The 15384-nt window shown below is 36.0% G+C and overlaps 2 protein-coding genes across 2 annotated transcripts in view; both read right to left on the bottom strand.

Annotated features, from left to right (window-relative positions):
- Positions 1 to 1894, bottom strand: part of LOC119808473 (cytochrome P450 2C26-like) — a 42304-nt gene extending 40410 nt beyond the window's left edge. The window contains 1 exon segment of the mRNA XM_038321023.1: positions 1690 to 1894. Coding sequence (XP_038176951.1) covers positions 1690 to 1857 — 168 coding nt within the window. The 5' untranslated portion in view covers positions 1858 to 1894.
- Positions 1895 to 3475: 1581 nt separating this feature from the next.
- Positions 3476 to 15339, bottom strand: LOC119808501 (cytochrome P450 2C26-like). The gene is made up of 5 exons (XM_042054472.1): positions 15307 to 15339; positions 12373 to 12535; positions 12050 to 12199; positions 6203 to 6305; positions 3476 to 5031 (listed from the first exon to the last, which is right to left on the bottom strand). Exons 1-4 carry the CDS (start codon positions 15337 to 15339, stop codon positions 6238 to 6240), a joined length of 414 nt encoding a protein of 137 aa, XP_041910406.1. The 3' UTR covers positions 3476 to 5031; positions 6203 to 6237.
- Between the last annotated feature and the right edge of the window lie 45 nt (positions 15340 to 15384).

Below are 15384 nucleotides of genomic sequence, written 5' to 3'. Positions count from 1 at the left end.
ATCCCTCACACTTCACCATTAGTCAAAATAATAGAAAATGTTTCTGAAAGGAGGATTTTAAAAAGTAGATAAAACTTTTAATTCTGTTCAGAGAACAAGAGTTTTTTAAAGAACTTAGCTTTGTGACTGAATTCTGACTATCTTCACTTCTGAGTGATCCTTTATAGCAATTTCAGAGAGGTTTTGCAGTTTCCGATTATTATCTGAGATCCAAATCATGTATATTCATGTAGTTAAAAATAAATAAACTTTATTGTGTGTGTCTTTTCATATATGTGTCTGTGTTGTGTGTATATTTGTGTGAATGCACACATGTGTGTATGTGCCTATGTGCATTTGTGTGCATGCACGTCTGTGTATGTTTGTGTTTTCATGTGCATGTATGTGTATGTGCCTGTTTATATATATATATATATATATATATATATATGTATCTGTAAGCATGCTTTTGTGTATTTGTATACTATAAGTTATGGATCCACCATCCTTCTTCTTCATATGTCTAAGAGGTTGTCTGGGTTTTATTCCATGTTGCTTATTGTGCCATTGCAATGTGTTTTGAAATCAGGACTATATTGCCACCAAGTTAAGAGTGGGAAACTCCAAATTTGTTCTTTTTTCCAATAATTTTGGTGTTTATTTGAGGTGTTTTGTTTGTGACTTTGTCTTATTATGTAGGACAGAGAGAATGGAAGTGACTCTTTACAGAAATCAAGTGGATCGAATCAGAGGGACAGAGGCACTTAGTGGGTTCCTATTACCCATGATGCAGTGGAATATGAAGATATAGGTATTTGTTGGAAGGAAGGTAGCCACCATAGCCAGAGTAAAAATCTTCCTCCCTGGGTATGATGGCACATACTCTTGGAAATAGAGGCAGAAGAATTAGGGATTCAAGCCCAGTTTCAGATATATAGTGATTGTGAGGCCAGTTTAGGCTCTATGAGACAAAGACAATGTTCTCTGAACAGATGGCACACAATGAATCTCTCCAAAATGCATAGCTCCTGTAGAAACCTTGAGAAAAGCAGCTACCACCGTCAAAGCAGCCAAGTAGAGGAAGATGAATGTGCAGAGAGTGGTGTTGACATTGTGGGGACATGCACAGTGTCTACAAAGCATCACGTTCAAGGCTGCATCTAGGAAACATTCCTGAGCGGTCCCTGCTGCCCTGCTCAGCATTCACTCCAGCTCCACTGTTCACGTTGGGATAAGGGCATGTCATTAGCTTCGTTAGACATACTATAACCGAACTATCGAGATTTATTCAAAAATATTTCTTTTCAGGCAAACTTTGCCATGTTTTTTTTTCTTTTATATAGGAAATAAGATAGTGCTTTAATGTATCAAAATGCTGTGTCCTTCTTATGAGTTACAAACATGCTATAGAACTTAGTATTCATGTTTATAGTGAAAAAAATAAAAGGCTTTATTCATTAAAAAAAACCTTTAATTCTGTGATTATATTATAAAATCAGTGTTCTAAATATTCTATAACCTGATATCTTGTTTATTACTACTTTCAACAGCAGTACTACAGGTGAGTCCCAGAAAAGACAGAAACAACTTTACTGTTTTTCACTTTACATGCATTTAAAAAATATTTTCTCTAGTACTAGAGTTTCTTTGAAAACACCATCACTTATAGCTCTCTTTACAAAGTGCCAGACAAGCATAAAGTATACTTACATTGGTAAAAGCTTGGTGAACATTTTTTACATCTATCTGGTGGATATTGCCAATAATCGGCAGAGGAGTAGGTCCAGGAGGTAGCTGCCCTCTCGTCGAACTCTCTTTCCAGTGTGAGAAGAGAAGCAGACATGTCAGGATGAGCACCAAGACCAAGACTAGATCCATGGTTCACCTTCCCACTGGCACAAGTGTGATCAGGTAGTACAGAGCTTTTAAAATGCGGCCATAGAACTGACCTCTTGTACTTTGGAGCATCATTGAGTAACCAACTAGGTAATGTTTGAGCTCTCTTCCAAGTAGACTTTGTTCCTGTGATAACAAAAACTAAAAATGAACAGTTATTTAACCTTGTCTTTCTTAGGGTGCCTCTTAGTGATTTTGATCTAATTTTACAAAGTTATGACCAAATATTGGTGATAAATATGAACAATGAATTTGATATTTTGAAAGTTTGTCTTTATTTAAAAAATAGTTAATTTTTCAAAAGTATTTTATTCTGAAATTATAGAATAATTTTGTCATTTTACAGTTTCATTTTCCTCATCCAAAAATGCCCATATTTGCATTTCCTTTTTATCTTTCTACTGTGTCCTCTTTTGTTTCCTTAGTTTTTAAAATAAGATTTATTTATTATGTATACAGTGTTTTCTTTACTTATTTTGCATATCAAACACAGTTTTCCCTTTCTTTCTCTTCTCCCAGTCTCCCCCCACTTTCCATCTACTTGATTCCCTTCCACCCCCCTCCTTTCTCCATTTATAAAGGGGCATGATGGAGGACTCTCATTGGTTAATAAAGAAACTGCCTTGGCCCATTTGATAGGCCAGCCCTTAGGTGGGTGGAGTAGACAGAACAGAATGCTGGGAAGAAGGGAAGTTAGGCAGAAGCTTCAGGTAGTCGCCATGCCTCTCCTCTCCGAGATGGACGCAGGTTAAGATCTCTCCTGGTAAGCCACCCCTCGTGGTGCTACACAGATTATTAAATATGGGTTAAAGCAAGATGTGAGAATTAGTTAATAATAGGCTGAAACTAATGGGCCAGGCAGTGTTTAAATGAATACAGTTTCTGTGTAATTATTTTGGGTAAAGCTAGCCGTGTGGCGGAACGCAGCCCGCTGCTCCTTCTACAGGGGCAGAAACCCACAGGCTTGAAAAAAGCATGGCACATCAGGATGAGGCAGGACATTGCTCCTACACTTGCATCAAGGTTGGGCTGGGTAATCCTCCATGGGGCCCATGCTTCCAAAAGTCAGGTAAGTGTCAGTGACAGGACCTGATCTCACTGCTGGGAGCCTTACATAGAGACCAATCTGCACAACTGTTACACAGATGCAGAGGGCTTAGGTCCATGCCATGGAGGCTCCCTAACAATTGACCCAGAGTCCAATAGCTCCCACAAGCTCAGATCCCTCTGTGAGTTCCCCCATCATGACATCCCTGGGCTTTTACAATTCATCCTCCCTTTCTTCAGGAAGATTCCCAAAGCTCAACTCATTGCTTAGGTATGGATCTTGCATCTGCTTTCATCAGTTTCTGGGTAGAGTATCTCTGGTGACAATTATTGTAGTCACAAATCTGATTTCAGTAGCTCGTGAGTTCAGTTATCCTCTATACTATTCCTAGGAGTGTTAGTTTGGGTTATTCTTGCGTATTTCTGGAGGTTAATCTGGTACCAGTTTCTCCCTAATGCCAAAATGCTCCCCCATCAAGATATTTCTTTAGTTATCTAATGTTATATAATATGATGACTAAACTGAAAGAAAACACAAATATCTGAGTCAATATATTCTTAGAGAAAACACTCATGTTTCCAACTATAAATCCTCATTTCTATAACCATTCATGTGTCTTTATCTGATGGTTATAACTAGATTCATCTCCTACACATTTTGGTTTTGCTCCAAACTCAAAAAGCATCAAGGTAACCTTGGTTCTTTGCCTGGCTAAGAGACCTACATGTTCATTTCTCATTGGTCTATGTCATCCTGCCAGGCTTAGGCTGCTGTAGTTTTCCATTAATTTTAATCACAGGACTTGCCGTAAGCAAGGGATGCTTGAAGTGTTTTCCTTCTTCACTCCAGACATATTTTTCTATCTCCGTTGTGGTGCAGCAACTCAATTTCCCCATTGTAATCTAAATCAATCGTCCCTCCTAACATTGTTATTTATTTCTAAACCTTTTAGTTCAAGGGCACCAAAACCCTAAAGTGGTCAGAGCAAAGACTAAACTTACAGTTCAAAGAAATGTTTATTATGTCTTCTGGCAGGATTGTTCTCACAACTGCATGTAAAACTTCTAGTCCAGAAGAACGCAAAGTGAATGGAAAGGAAACAAAAGTTTTTCTAGTGTGTCAACCATAAATACCTGACAATTTTGTATTGCCACCCAGATGTTTACGTAAGATTTTGTGGTTTTATTTGCTGACATTACTAGGATAAACATTCTCATGTGTTAACTTTTAGATAAGTGAAAATTCCTCATATGTCTGTAATCTAAGTTTATTTCCCATATAAGAAGTTATACTTCATGGACATTTTGTGGTGTATGTTTTTTCTAATGAGGTCTTACTGTGATCTTTTTTTCTGGCCTCATTGCCGCAGCCATTTGTGTGCTTCTTCTCATGTCTAGATACATATGCACACAAGACCATCCACATATTTCATAAGATGTTTGAAATGGTTCTTGCAATTTACACCTTTGGATATGTGTTCTTAACAATGGAAGCCTAAAAAGACCATAATGTATGTCTTGAGCACCATTGTTAGGAAAAAAACTATCACCTTTTCATAAAATTATTAAATTGTAGCTTAGAGAAAGCTTCATGGAGTTTACCACTGTGGAACTTAATGGTGTATAATCCAGGCTATTATTTTTTGTTGTTGTTATTGTTTTTTTCCATTGGCAATAGTGTGTAACAGAAGGACTGCCAGTGTCTCTCAGCTCATATCTAGAACTGAGAATTTAAGATGATTGTCTTATGGCTCCAGATATTCCCTCTGTTTTACCCATGGATTGCAAGGATTTGATTTCTCCATGTCCCAAAGTCAGAAGTGAGGCTGGTGCCGCAAAACTGAGCAGAAGACATATGTGCAAGTTCTTGAGAAAATGCAACTGCTAGTCTTTGAATCTCCCGTAGACACATAGCCTCTGTTCTTATTCTCGCATCAATAAGAATCGTAAACAGTGGGTGCACAATAATGAAGGTTTGTTAAATGTAGAGTGGTTGCCAAGATTATAATAAAGCATGGGCGGTAGTTAAAGTGTTCCTATAACAGAACCGAAGTTGGAAGAAATCAACTGTTTCTCAAGGCTGCTTGTTTGTTTCCCAGCTGCTCCAACCTGAAATAACCAAAGAGAACTCTGTATAAATTGCAATAATGTTTGACCAATAGCTTAAGTGTATTTCCGTTTACCTCTTACATGTTCAGTTAACACATTTCTATTAATCTCTCTATTGTCATGGGGTTGTTATAATTTTCTGACCAGGAGGACTTCTTTTTAAATGCTAAGCGGGCATGGCTAGGACCAGCTCTGTGATCCTGCATGTTGCTCTACCCAGTCCAAGATGGCAGTGGCCTTTTCCCTGCCTCTGATAGCCATGCTCACAGCCCCATTTTCAGGCAAACATGGGTCTATGTTGCCATAAGCAAGTTATAGCATTCTTCTCACAAAAACCATTTAAATGCTCCATAGCTGAACCCCCCAAAGGAGCCAGAGCCCTTTGTGCTGGCAAACCAGGGAACTGCCATTTTTGAAGAAACCACAGAGTTTTGCTGCATCTGCCTTGCAAACAGAGCCTGTCTGAAAAAAAATGCTGTTACCAAGAAGCTGCACTTGGCTCCCATTTTTGTGGGTCTAGAAGCCATTTTTTATTTATTTTTATTTTTTTAATTATTTTTTTATAAGAGAAAGCCCTTTATTTTTTCAGGTAGCCAAGTAGTTCATATATTTATCACAACAATTCAGAAGACAATATGAAAGAATGAGCAATCCAAGTCATAAAATGGGAGAAAACCTTAAAATTTAAATACCTGACAAAGAACTTTTCCCGAGAATAGGAAAAGAGAGCAAAACTAATTAGTAGGACAAAAGATAAAAGTCCTTCTATAGAACTTGTGTGAATGACGAACAGATGCATAAAACGTTGCTCACCATGGAGCTGGAGAGATGGCTCACAGTTAAGGAAACTTACTGCTCTTGCAGAAGGGCCAGGTTCAGTTCCCAGAACCCATTCGTCAGTTTACAGTTGTTCATACCTCTAGTTCTATCGGATCTAGTGCCCTCTCCTGGCCCCTGCAGGTACCATATACACATGGTACACAGAATACATGTAGGACACACACACACAAATGCAAAAAAAAAAAAAGAAGATAAATCTTAAAAAACTACATTGTTCAACATCACTAATTATGAGGGAACTGTAAATGAAAACCTATTAGGATGGGGAAAGTTCATGGGAAGTATCCAGTGCCGGTGCCCAAACTGAACAGCTAGACCTCTGCTGACTTACCTACTAGAAGCCATTTTTTAAAGCTTTCTTAGACTTTACATGGGAATTCTGGCACTCAAATCTGTTGCTAGAGCCAATGTGTTCATTTCCCTTCTGCTCTGACCTGAAATAACCACACAGAAATCAGTATTAATTACAATACTGTTTGGCCAATAACCAAACACCAATGCACTCCTCCCATTTCCCTCCCACTCCCCCACCACCTGTAGTGTAGGAGCATCCCCATTGCTCCATATTCTTGTCAGCCTGAGTTGTCACTTGTGTTATTGATCTTAGAACACTGACAGGTATAAGAAGGGATCTTAAAGCAAGTTTGAATTGCATTTCCCTAATGGCTGAGAATCTTGAACGTTTAAAATTTGCCCAGTCGTTAATGATTCCTTTATGAGAAAATCAATGTTTATAAGTGAATCCTATTTTTAATTGTATTATTTGTTTTGTTGATTTCTAGTTTTTTGAATTTTTATGTATTTTGGATATTATCCCTCTGTCAGATATGGAGTTGGCAAAAATCTTTTCCCACTCTGTAAGCTTCTATTTTGTCCTATAGAGGGTGTCCTTTGTACAAAAGTTTTTCAGTTTCATGAAGTCCTATTTATTATTGGTTTACTTTAGTGCTTGTGCTACCAGTGTTCCATTTAGGAAATTGTCTTTTGTGACAGTGGGGTCAAGGCTATTTCCTATTTTTCTTGTATCAGGTTTAGTGTACCTTGTTTATGTTGAGGTCTTTGATCCACTTGGTCTTGGGACATAAGCTATTTCTGTCCCATTTGTCAGTGTATTTATCATTTAGCTGTATATTAGGTCATAAATTGTTGTTATATTATGCATAGATTTAGTACTAAGTAATACAAATCGTATCTCAGAAAGATCCTTTGGCCACAACTTAATGAGATAAAGGTACTTTTCAAATTATCTAAAGATATTGGAATTGACAGATAAATATTGCAGATTCATTGATTAGAAATGAAATTTATATGCCTTTAGATGAGTTGAGCCTATTAACCCAGTCATCTTTATCTCGTAATATTTATGTCAAGTTCACCTGTTCTCTTGAGTAGTCATGAATTGATAGCATAGTTTATATTTTGAGTATCTTCACTCTTTTCTACATTCTGGTTGCTGTCAAATTCCAAATGTCCTGATATAGTTCTTAAAATATTCTACTTTGGTGAGTTTAAAAACTTAAAAATAGTTTTTATTTATTGCTTCCTGAAATTCTCCAATTACTTCAATAATAAAGCACAAAAGTATGAAAAATAAAAGTATGAATACTAATATTAAGGGAGGAAAGTAGAAATGTATACAGTACATTCTATATACATTCTCAGATAATTCATTAGTTTTAACTGATAAAATTCATAAGTTTTAACTGATAAAATTCATAATTAAATCAATGGTTTCTATAACCTTGTCTAAAACATAATATTTAGAATATTTATTATTCAATCAAACTTAAAGAAAATATTTACAAACTATATTAGTGAAAAGTAATCATGAAGAAAAAACAGAGCACAGGTAAAAGTATCATATATCCTTTTTTATACCTTGAAGAATGCAGGATATAACCTCCTTCGAATTATTTGGTGACTTTTCTCTCTATGATAAAAATTCCAAAATGCTTTGATTGAATTTGGCACAAAATTGGAAAAAAAAACACATGGAAATATAAAGACGCAATCTTTATCCAAGCAAAATGTGGAAGGCAGAGCACATGTGAAAGTTTCACTACCAAGTCCCTGCCTACCTTTCTGATTATAAAGTAGCATAAACAGCCAATGAAAAGTTAGACACAGAAGACTGGAACCACGCTGTGATTTGGGAGCATTGAGTGCACATAAATGCCACAGAGATAGATTGGCAGTAATAACACAGTAAAAATGGTGATTCTACCAAAACTTATCTCCTGACCCAATGCATCTATATTAATATTCCAATGCAATTAATCTCAGACCTTGAAAGGGCAAATCTTAATGCCATATGAAAATTTAAAAAAATCCAAGAGAGCTAATAAAATCCTGAACAAAAAAGGTGGAAGTCCCACCATTACAGATTTCTGGCAATAAATATTAGCTATAGTAATAAAATCTTTATGGCATTGTCATGAAAACATACATGTTGATCAAGGAAATTGATGGCCCAAACATAAATCCATACACTTATGAACACATGGTTTTGATAAAGAAGTTAAAAATACACAATGGAATGAAGACATCATGCCCAAAAATAGTGCTGGTCAAATTGTTTGTCTGTATGTAGAAGAAGGGAATGAATCAATGTTGAACTTTCTATACAAAACTCAGGAATCAAAGACATCGACACAATTATAGATACAATGAAGAGTAGCAGTATTGTAACTAATATAGCTTCTGTGTGATTATTCAGGTCTGGGTTATCAGGAAACAAATGAGCAGTCTCTGTTTATAAGAAGTGATGGCATAATTTTCTGCAAGAGTTTTTGATTCCTGATACAAGTGCATTTTAACCACTAAAATTGTAAGCTTCAGGCTTCTGTGCCACACTTTTCCAGTATAAACACAAGTAGCTGTTCAACATCTCATTTTCTCAAATAAAGATCTAAGCCCAATAGGACTTGATGGTGATATAGAACTGGAACCCTGTCTGGATTGGCAGGGTTTTGGTGTTTGTGAGTTCCATGCCAGCCTTGTCTACAGACATACATAAAGGACAATCATGTATGCATGGAGAAATTCTATATTAATAAACAGAAGCAAAACAAAAAATAGTCACATATTTTGTTTGTAAAGGGGATACAGAAAAAAATCAAATAGTAACATTCAAGGGTTAGGAGGGAAAAAATTTCAAATACAGAATACATCAGTGTGCTGCTGGAGGCTGCTTGTTGGTTCTCAGCTGCTCAGCCCAAAAATAATCACGCAGAAACTATATTATTTAAATCACTGCTTGACCTATTAGCTCTAGCTTCTTATTGGCTCACTCTTATACCTTAATTTGACCCATTTTTACCAATCTGTGTATCGCCATGTGGTAGTGGCTTACTGGGTAAAGTTCTGGCGTCTGTCTCTAGCAGGGCTACATGGCTTCTCTTTGACTCTGCCTTTTTTTTCTACCAGGATTTTGTTTAATTTTCTCCACCTACCTAAGTTCTGCTTTATCAACAGGCCAATGCATTTTTTTTTATTCACCAATGGTATTCACAACATACAGAGGGGAATCCCACATCATTGGTGTTATATGGAAAGAAAGGGTAGTATCATCAATTGTAAGTATGGCATGATCTGCGTACATAACTAAATTATACGAGAACCATAATTTTTAAATTCCATCACAGGTGAAAAAAACAGCATGAGGAAACAAATGAAGACGCTTTTTGAACATGTTCGTGTTCAAAATAAAAAAAAAATCTGCTGTTTAAGAAACAAATATATCATGTAACTATCTGAAAGGAAAATAGGACAAATGCAGAACAATCCTTACTTTGAGTTAGGGGAGAAAATGGGGAAGAATAAAATCAGGGTCAGTAAAGTCATAGTGAATGATGTGCCATTAGAAAAATGCGTCTATGATTGCACAGAAGCATCCAACAAATTTTCAACTGAAAAGAAGACAAATATACATCATGGCCAACTTCACATTTAATACATTTGAGTAAAACAGAGAGTTGTGGGTATTTTCTTTTACAGTTAGTATCAAGATATTTTATTACAGATATTATAAAATATACATATCCCATAAATTGTGTGATTGATTTTACAAGAAAATGAGTAATCATCTTCTGTGCTGATTATTTTTAATTGGATTGATCATGGGAAACTCTGCTGGATACTGTGGGCCTATAGGCTGAAGATAGATGCCCCAACAATACAAAAGAACTTTGGGTGACTGTCCAGGCAGCGAGATGTCTCTATCATTTCTAGAGTTATATGGAAATTGCATATTTCTTATTTACTTAGGTAATATTGTGTTCTTCTGGAGTCTTTGATGGAGCTGAAGAATAGATAGATAGTTATAGCTGTTTTCCTTTGTTATGATAAAAGATAAAGTAGATATAAATATTGTAACTAATTTTTGCATGATAACTGTTTTGTTATATGTAATTTTACTATGTTAAACTTAAAGCCTTTCTTTTTTGTTTAAACAGAAAAAGGGGAAATGATGGAGGCTTCCCATTAGCTAATAAAGAAACTGCCTGGCCCATTTGATAGACCGCCCCTTAGGTGGGTGGAATAGACAGAACAGGAAGAGGAAGTGAGGTAGAAGGATCTGTAAGATGCCATGCCTCTCCTAAGTTAGGCAGACTGCCGTGCCTCTCCTCAGAGAGAGAAGCCAGATGCGATGAAGCTCCAGCCCAAGATGGACGCACGCTAGAATCTACCTGGTAAGGCACCACTTTGTGGTGCTACACAGATTATTAGATATGGGTTAGTCAAGATGTGAGTAAGAGGCAGAAAATAATGGGCCAGGCAGTGTTTAAAAGAATACAGTTTCTGTGTAATTATTTTGGGGCATAAGCTAGTCAGGAGGCCGAAAGCAGGGTGGTGGGAATGCAGCCCACAGCTCATCACTACAGATTGACACAAACTACAGTCAGCACAAAAGAGGGAGCCTCGGTTCAACAATTACCCCAACATTAAATGAGGGCGTGTCTCTTCATGGTCTCTCTTCTTGAAAGATGAGGTACGAGGGCTCAACACGTTATAAGCATTGCCACACTTGGCTTGATCATTTTTATGACAATGCAAAAACAAAGACAAAGTAGGAGAAAATGACTATTTTCTTTTCTTCCTTAAAGTGCTAGACTTTCTGTCACCAAGAGAACAACACTCTTTGTGTTAAAGGTGATCCTATTTATGCAGACTCAGATAAGGGCCACTTTATTTAACAAACTTGGGCACTTGAATGTAAAAAATTCATTGAGTTTACTGTTGCTATACCAGACATTTAACATATTGAAATGCTGTAGGCTATCACAAGATTCTAAGCAGAGTATGGAATGTACAACTTTGAGATTCTTACTTTATGTGTGCGTGCAATTCATATGTACAATCTAATTGTCAGGTTTTGCTGTGTTTCAAAGAAGAAATGTTAAAACAAATTCACTTAGAAATTCAAGGACTTAATAAGATTCTTTCCTTAGAAGCAATAGGTGAATAGCATCTACAGTGTTACAGTAACTGTCATCATTTTTCTAACACAAAAACCTGTAATGTTAAAATGCTATGAAGACATTCTAAAGACACAAAGGGAAATACTAGATAGTAAATTTTCCTATAAAATGAATCATTTTAATATTTTCCATGTCAGAACTAATTTTGAATATTTTTGTTGAAATATGTTTTATTAAGGTTATAAATCAAAACACTAAATGCTATGCACAAAGAAATATAGATAGCATTTTAAAACAATTCTATAAGAAGAGATAAAATAATTGATGAAAATTCTACTACACTCAACTGATAAATGAAGATCATCCATCACACTGTTCTTAGGAAGAACTACAAAAGTGATCCAGGAAGGAATCTTAGACACTTGAGGGAAACAGTCTAGACAACTGCTGTTCAAGAAGAGAAAGGAAATGAGAAGAAAAAAAAGAGAAGAAAATAAATACTATCTAGTTAAGACTTCTTATGAGTTGTTAGGAAACATTATCATTACAATTATCGTCTGGTGAGATGATATGCGAAGCAAAAATAACATTTGTTCTCAGTGGAATGTATAGCTCTATAATATAATGAAAAATTAACATAAGACCCATATTCATGACACCTCATTAGAAGAAAATGCTTTGGATAGGATGGGAACAATATGACTCGTAAAACCATTCCTAAACCAAGATATAAAATCAGACTATAAACCTCCACTCACCATTGGTTTTCCTCACTTCCTCTACAATGAACTGCAATTCTTCTCTAATGTGGGGCTCAATACTCATTTTTCCCATTCCCAAAGTCCACAGAGCCATGGGTGAGAAGTGCCTTGTTTCTTTCTGCGCATTTCCATTGCTAAAGTCAACACCTAAAGAAATTGGAACAGACGCTAGGGTGTAGGTCTGAGAGATAGAAGGAGCATATGGGTGACAGATAAAGATTCCAAAACCCATTCCTGAAGAGAAATCATGGTCTTTGCTTGCCACAATCCAACTCACAATATATACTGCACAGTATAAACATATACACATGCACACTTACCTAGGCCTTTAGAAACCTTATTAAAAACTGGGAGCTGTCTTATTCCAGCAAATTCTTCACCACTGTCAATGAGAGCTTCTTTTATTGCCTCATAGCCATGTAACACCACAGTGGGTTGCATACCCAAATAAAGTGTGAACATTGGATCATAGACTTCAGAGAACTGAAATAAAAATAGAAAATACAAATATTAGTAAAAACAAAATGTAACTGTAGCATTCTTAGAGTCAACATATTTATATTGGTAATAGTATTGTGTAATTTTTATCCAGAAAATCTAAGTTTGAAGTCTGTATATATTTTACATTATGCTGATTATCATGTATAGATGACCTTTCATATTCCAGGTAATATCTCAGGAAGTTGACATACTAAAGCCAAGGAATTATGGCACTAAGATATTGTCATATTTCCAAATGAGTAAAGACTCAAAACTCACACTATGCTTATTGATTATTGTATGCTTGAGCATCATTCTCATGCTAACTCAATACTGAAATAGACATTAGTAGTCACAGGACTAATGTACACCCAGATGTCAAGCACTTTCTTTTGAAAACTAGAGAGCCTCTGATGAAGAGTAGAAATTTAAACTCTTAGGTCACCACAAGTATTTACATCCAGTTCTTATCTACTGTTACAAAAATCAAAGAGTGAGTATCATAGAAACTACACCACATCATTCATCATCTGTAGAAAAAATATTCACATTATGTAACATCGTTGGCCCAAGGCAGAGGTTTTGTATTGAATCAAAGGAGATTGTGAAACCCTAGCTTGACCTAAGATACACTGCTTATGGCTTCCATTACATGTGTGAACCCATGCCCGTCCATGTAAGCCCATCCCTTACAAATAAGGATCCAGTAAGTTCTTCAGAATAAAGCATGAATGACTAATCTGAGAAAAATTAATTTCTAAAATTATGACACATTGAGTGAAATGTTCCTTGCTCTTCACCTTTAGGCAAAATAATATAAAGTGATTATAAAGTAAGTATTTGAAGAAATAGACAAAAATTTATATTCTGTGACTATGTTATGAAATGTAATGACCTAAATGTTCTTCAACCTAAAGCATTGCTCATTACTAATTCCCAGAGTAAGACTAGAGGGAAATGAGAGAAAAAAACATAAAACTTTGTTTTTGACATTACATTCAGTTTAAAAGAAATATTTTCTCTATTATTAGAACTTCATTGAAATCAGCATGATTTATATCTCACTTTGCAAGTACTGAAGGAACACAATGGAATACTTACATTGGTCAAGATTGGTTTAAATTCATCTCCTCTATCAGGAGCATATTGCCAATAATTGGGAGAGAAGTAGGCTCTGGAGGTAGCTTCCTTCTCTTAAAACTTGTTTCGAGAGTAAGAAAAGTAGTCAGGTAAGAATGAGCACAAAGAGCACAGCTGGATCCATGAAGACGCTTCTGACTAACACAGGTGTGTTCAGGCAGCACCAGAGTTTATAGTCACAGAATTGATCTCTTGTACTTTCAGACATCAATGAATAACCAAGTAGGCACTGTTTAAGGTCTCTTACAAGTACACTTTGTCCAAATGATAAGAAAAGAAAACATTTCTTTAACCCTGTTCTTCTTTATAAGGCAGCTATTAGTGATTTTGTCTTAATTTTACTGAGTTTAATTAACTTATTTATTTATTAACTAAAAATTTCCACCTCCTCCCATTCTCCCATTTCCCTCCCACTCCCCCCACTCCCCCTTCCCCTCGCTCTCCAGTCCTAAGAGAAGTCCGGGTGCCCTGCCCTGTGGAAAGTCCACGGCCCTCCCCCCTCCATCCAGGTCTAGGAAGGTGTGCATCCAAACAGATTAGGCTCCCAAAAAGCCAGTACATGCAGTAGAATCCAAATCTGGTGTCATTATCATTGGCTTCTCAGTCCACAGTCATTGTCAGCCACATTCAGAGAGTCCGGTTTGATCACATGCTCGTTCAGTCCCATTCCAGCTGGCCTTGGTGAGCTCCCATTAGATCAGTCCCACCATCTCCGTGCGTGGACGCACCCCTCGCGGTCCTGACTTCCTGAGTTGTAAACAAATATTTGTGACAAATATGAACAAAGAAATTGATGCTCTGAATGTTTATCTTCCTTTGAAAATAGATAAGTTAATTTTAAAAGCATTTCATTTTGAGATTGTAATTTTGTCCTTTCCCACTTTCCTTTTCTCATCCAAAGACTTTCATATTTGTATTTCCTTCTTTATTTCTAATATGTGCTCTCTTTTGTTTTTATTGGATATTGCATACACATTTGTTTATAGTAATAGTTCAAATAAATAGATATTTAATTTGTGTGATATATAAAAATATATAAAGATATAAATACATCCTGCTCAATATGTATAACATTAATAGTATGTTTTCAGAACTGACCATTTCAAATTGGATAACTAATTGGTCTTTTATTACTTGAGGAAATCTATTTCCACTCTGTCACTGTACCTTAATTACTGTTATTTGCTTGTGTATGGTTTTGGTCTCCTTATGTTTCCCTATCCATGAAAGTCTGTTTATTGGTATTCTGTTAATTGATATGACATAACATAAATAAAAATGCAAATATCTCTACAAACATATTCTTAACAAAATACAGCATAAAGACTCATGTAAACAAAAGTTCTACTTTCTGTAGATGATCATGTGGTCTTAGCCTATGTTTATAACTACCTTCCTCTACTACTACTACTTTTGTTTTTTGCTCTGACCTCAGCAAGCACCTCAACTGACCTTGGATTTTTTTTTTTACTGAAGATGAGACTCATATCTTCATTTCTGACTTGTCTGTGCCCTATGGTATCCTTCAAGTTTTATCTGCTTTTTTAGCTTCCCATTAACCATAATTACAGGAATTGTTAGCATCAAGGGATGTCCTACATGGTCTCCTTCACTCCAGACATAAATTTTCTTACCTCCGTTGTGGAGAAGAAATCCAAGTTTTCCATTGTAATCTAGATCAATAATACCTCCTAATTCTGTTATTTATATCC

This window comes from Arvicola amphibius, chromosome 1, assembly GCF_903992535.2.
Source record: "Arvicola amphibius chromosome 1, mArvAmp1.2, whole genome shotgun sequence".
NCBI lineage: Eukaryota > Metazoa > Chordata > Mammalia > Rodentia > Cricetidae > Arvicola > Arvicola amphibius.
Note: the sequence above shows the minus strand (reverse complement) of the source record. Positions and strands in the feature narration are given on the sequence as shown.

What these genes read in the sequence shown, in the direction of transcription:
- LOC119808501 (XM_042054472.1), bottom strand. Translation starts at nt 15,339, where the DNA reads ATGGAAAACTTGGATTTCTTCTCCACAACGGAG. An exon ending in TAAGGTTTCTAAAGGCCTAG is followed by an intron (nt 12,200 to 12,372) that starts GTAAGTGTGCAT and finishes CAATTTCTTTAG; the next exon opens with GTGTTGACTTTAGCAATGGA. An exon ending in GGAAGTGAGGAAAACCAATG is followed by an intron (nt 6,306 to 12,049) that starts GTGAGTGGAGGT and finishes TGGTTATTTCAG; the next exon opens with GTCAGAGCAGAAGGGAAATG.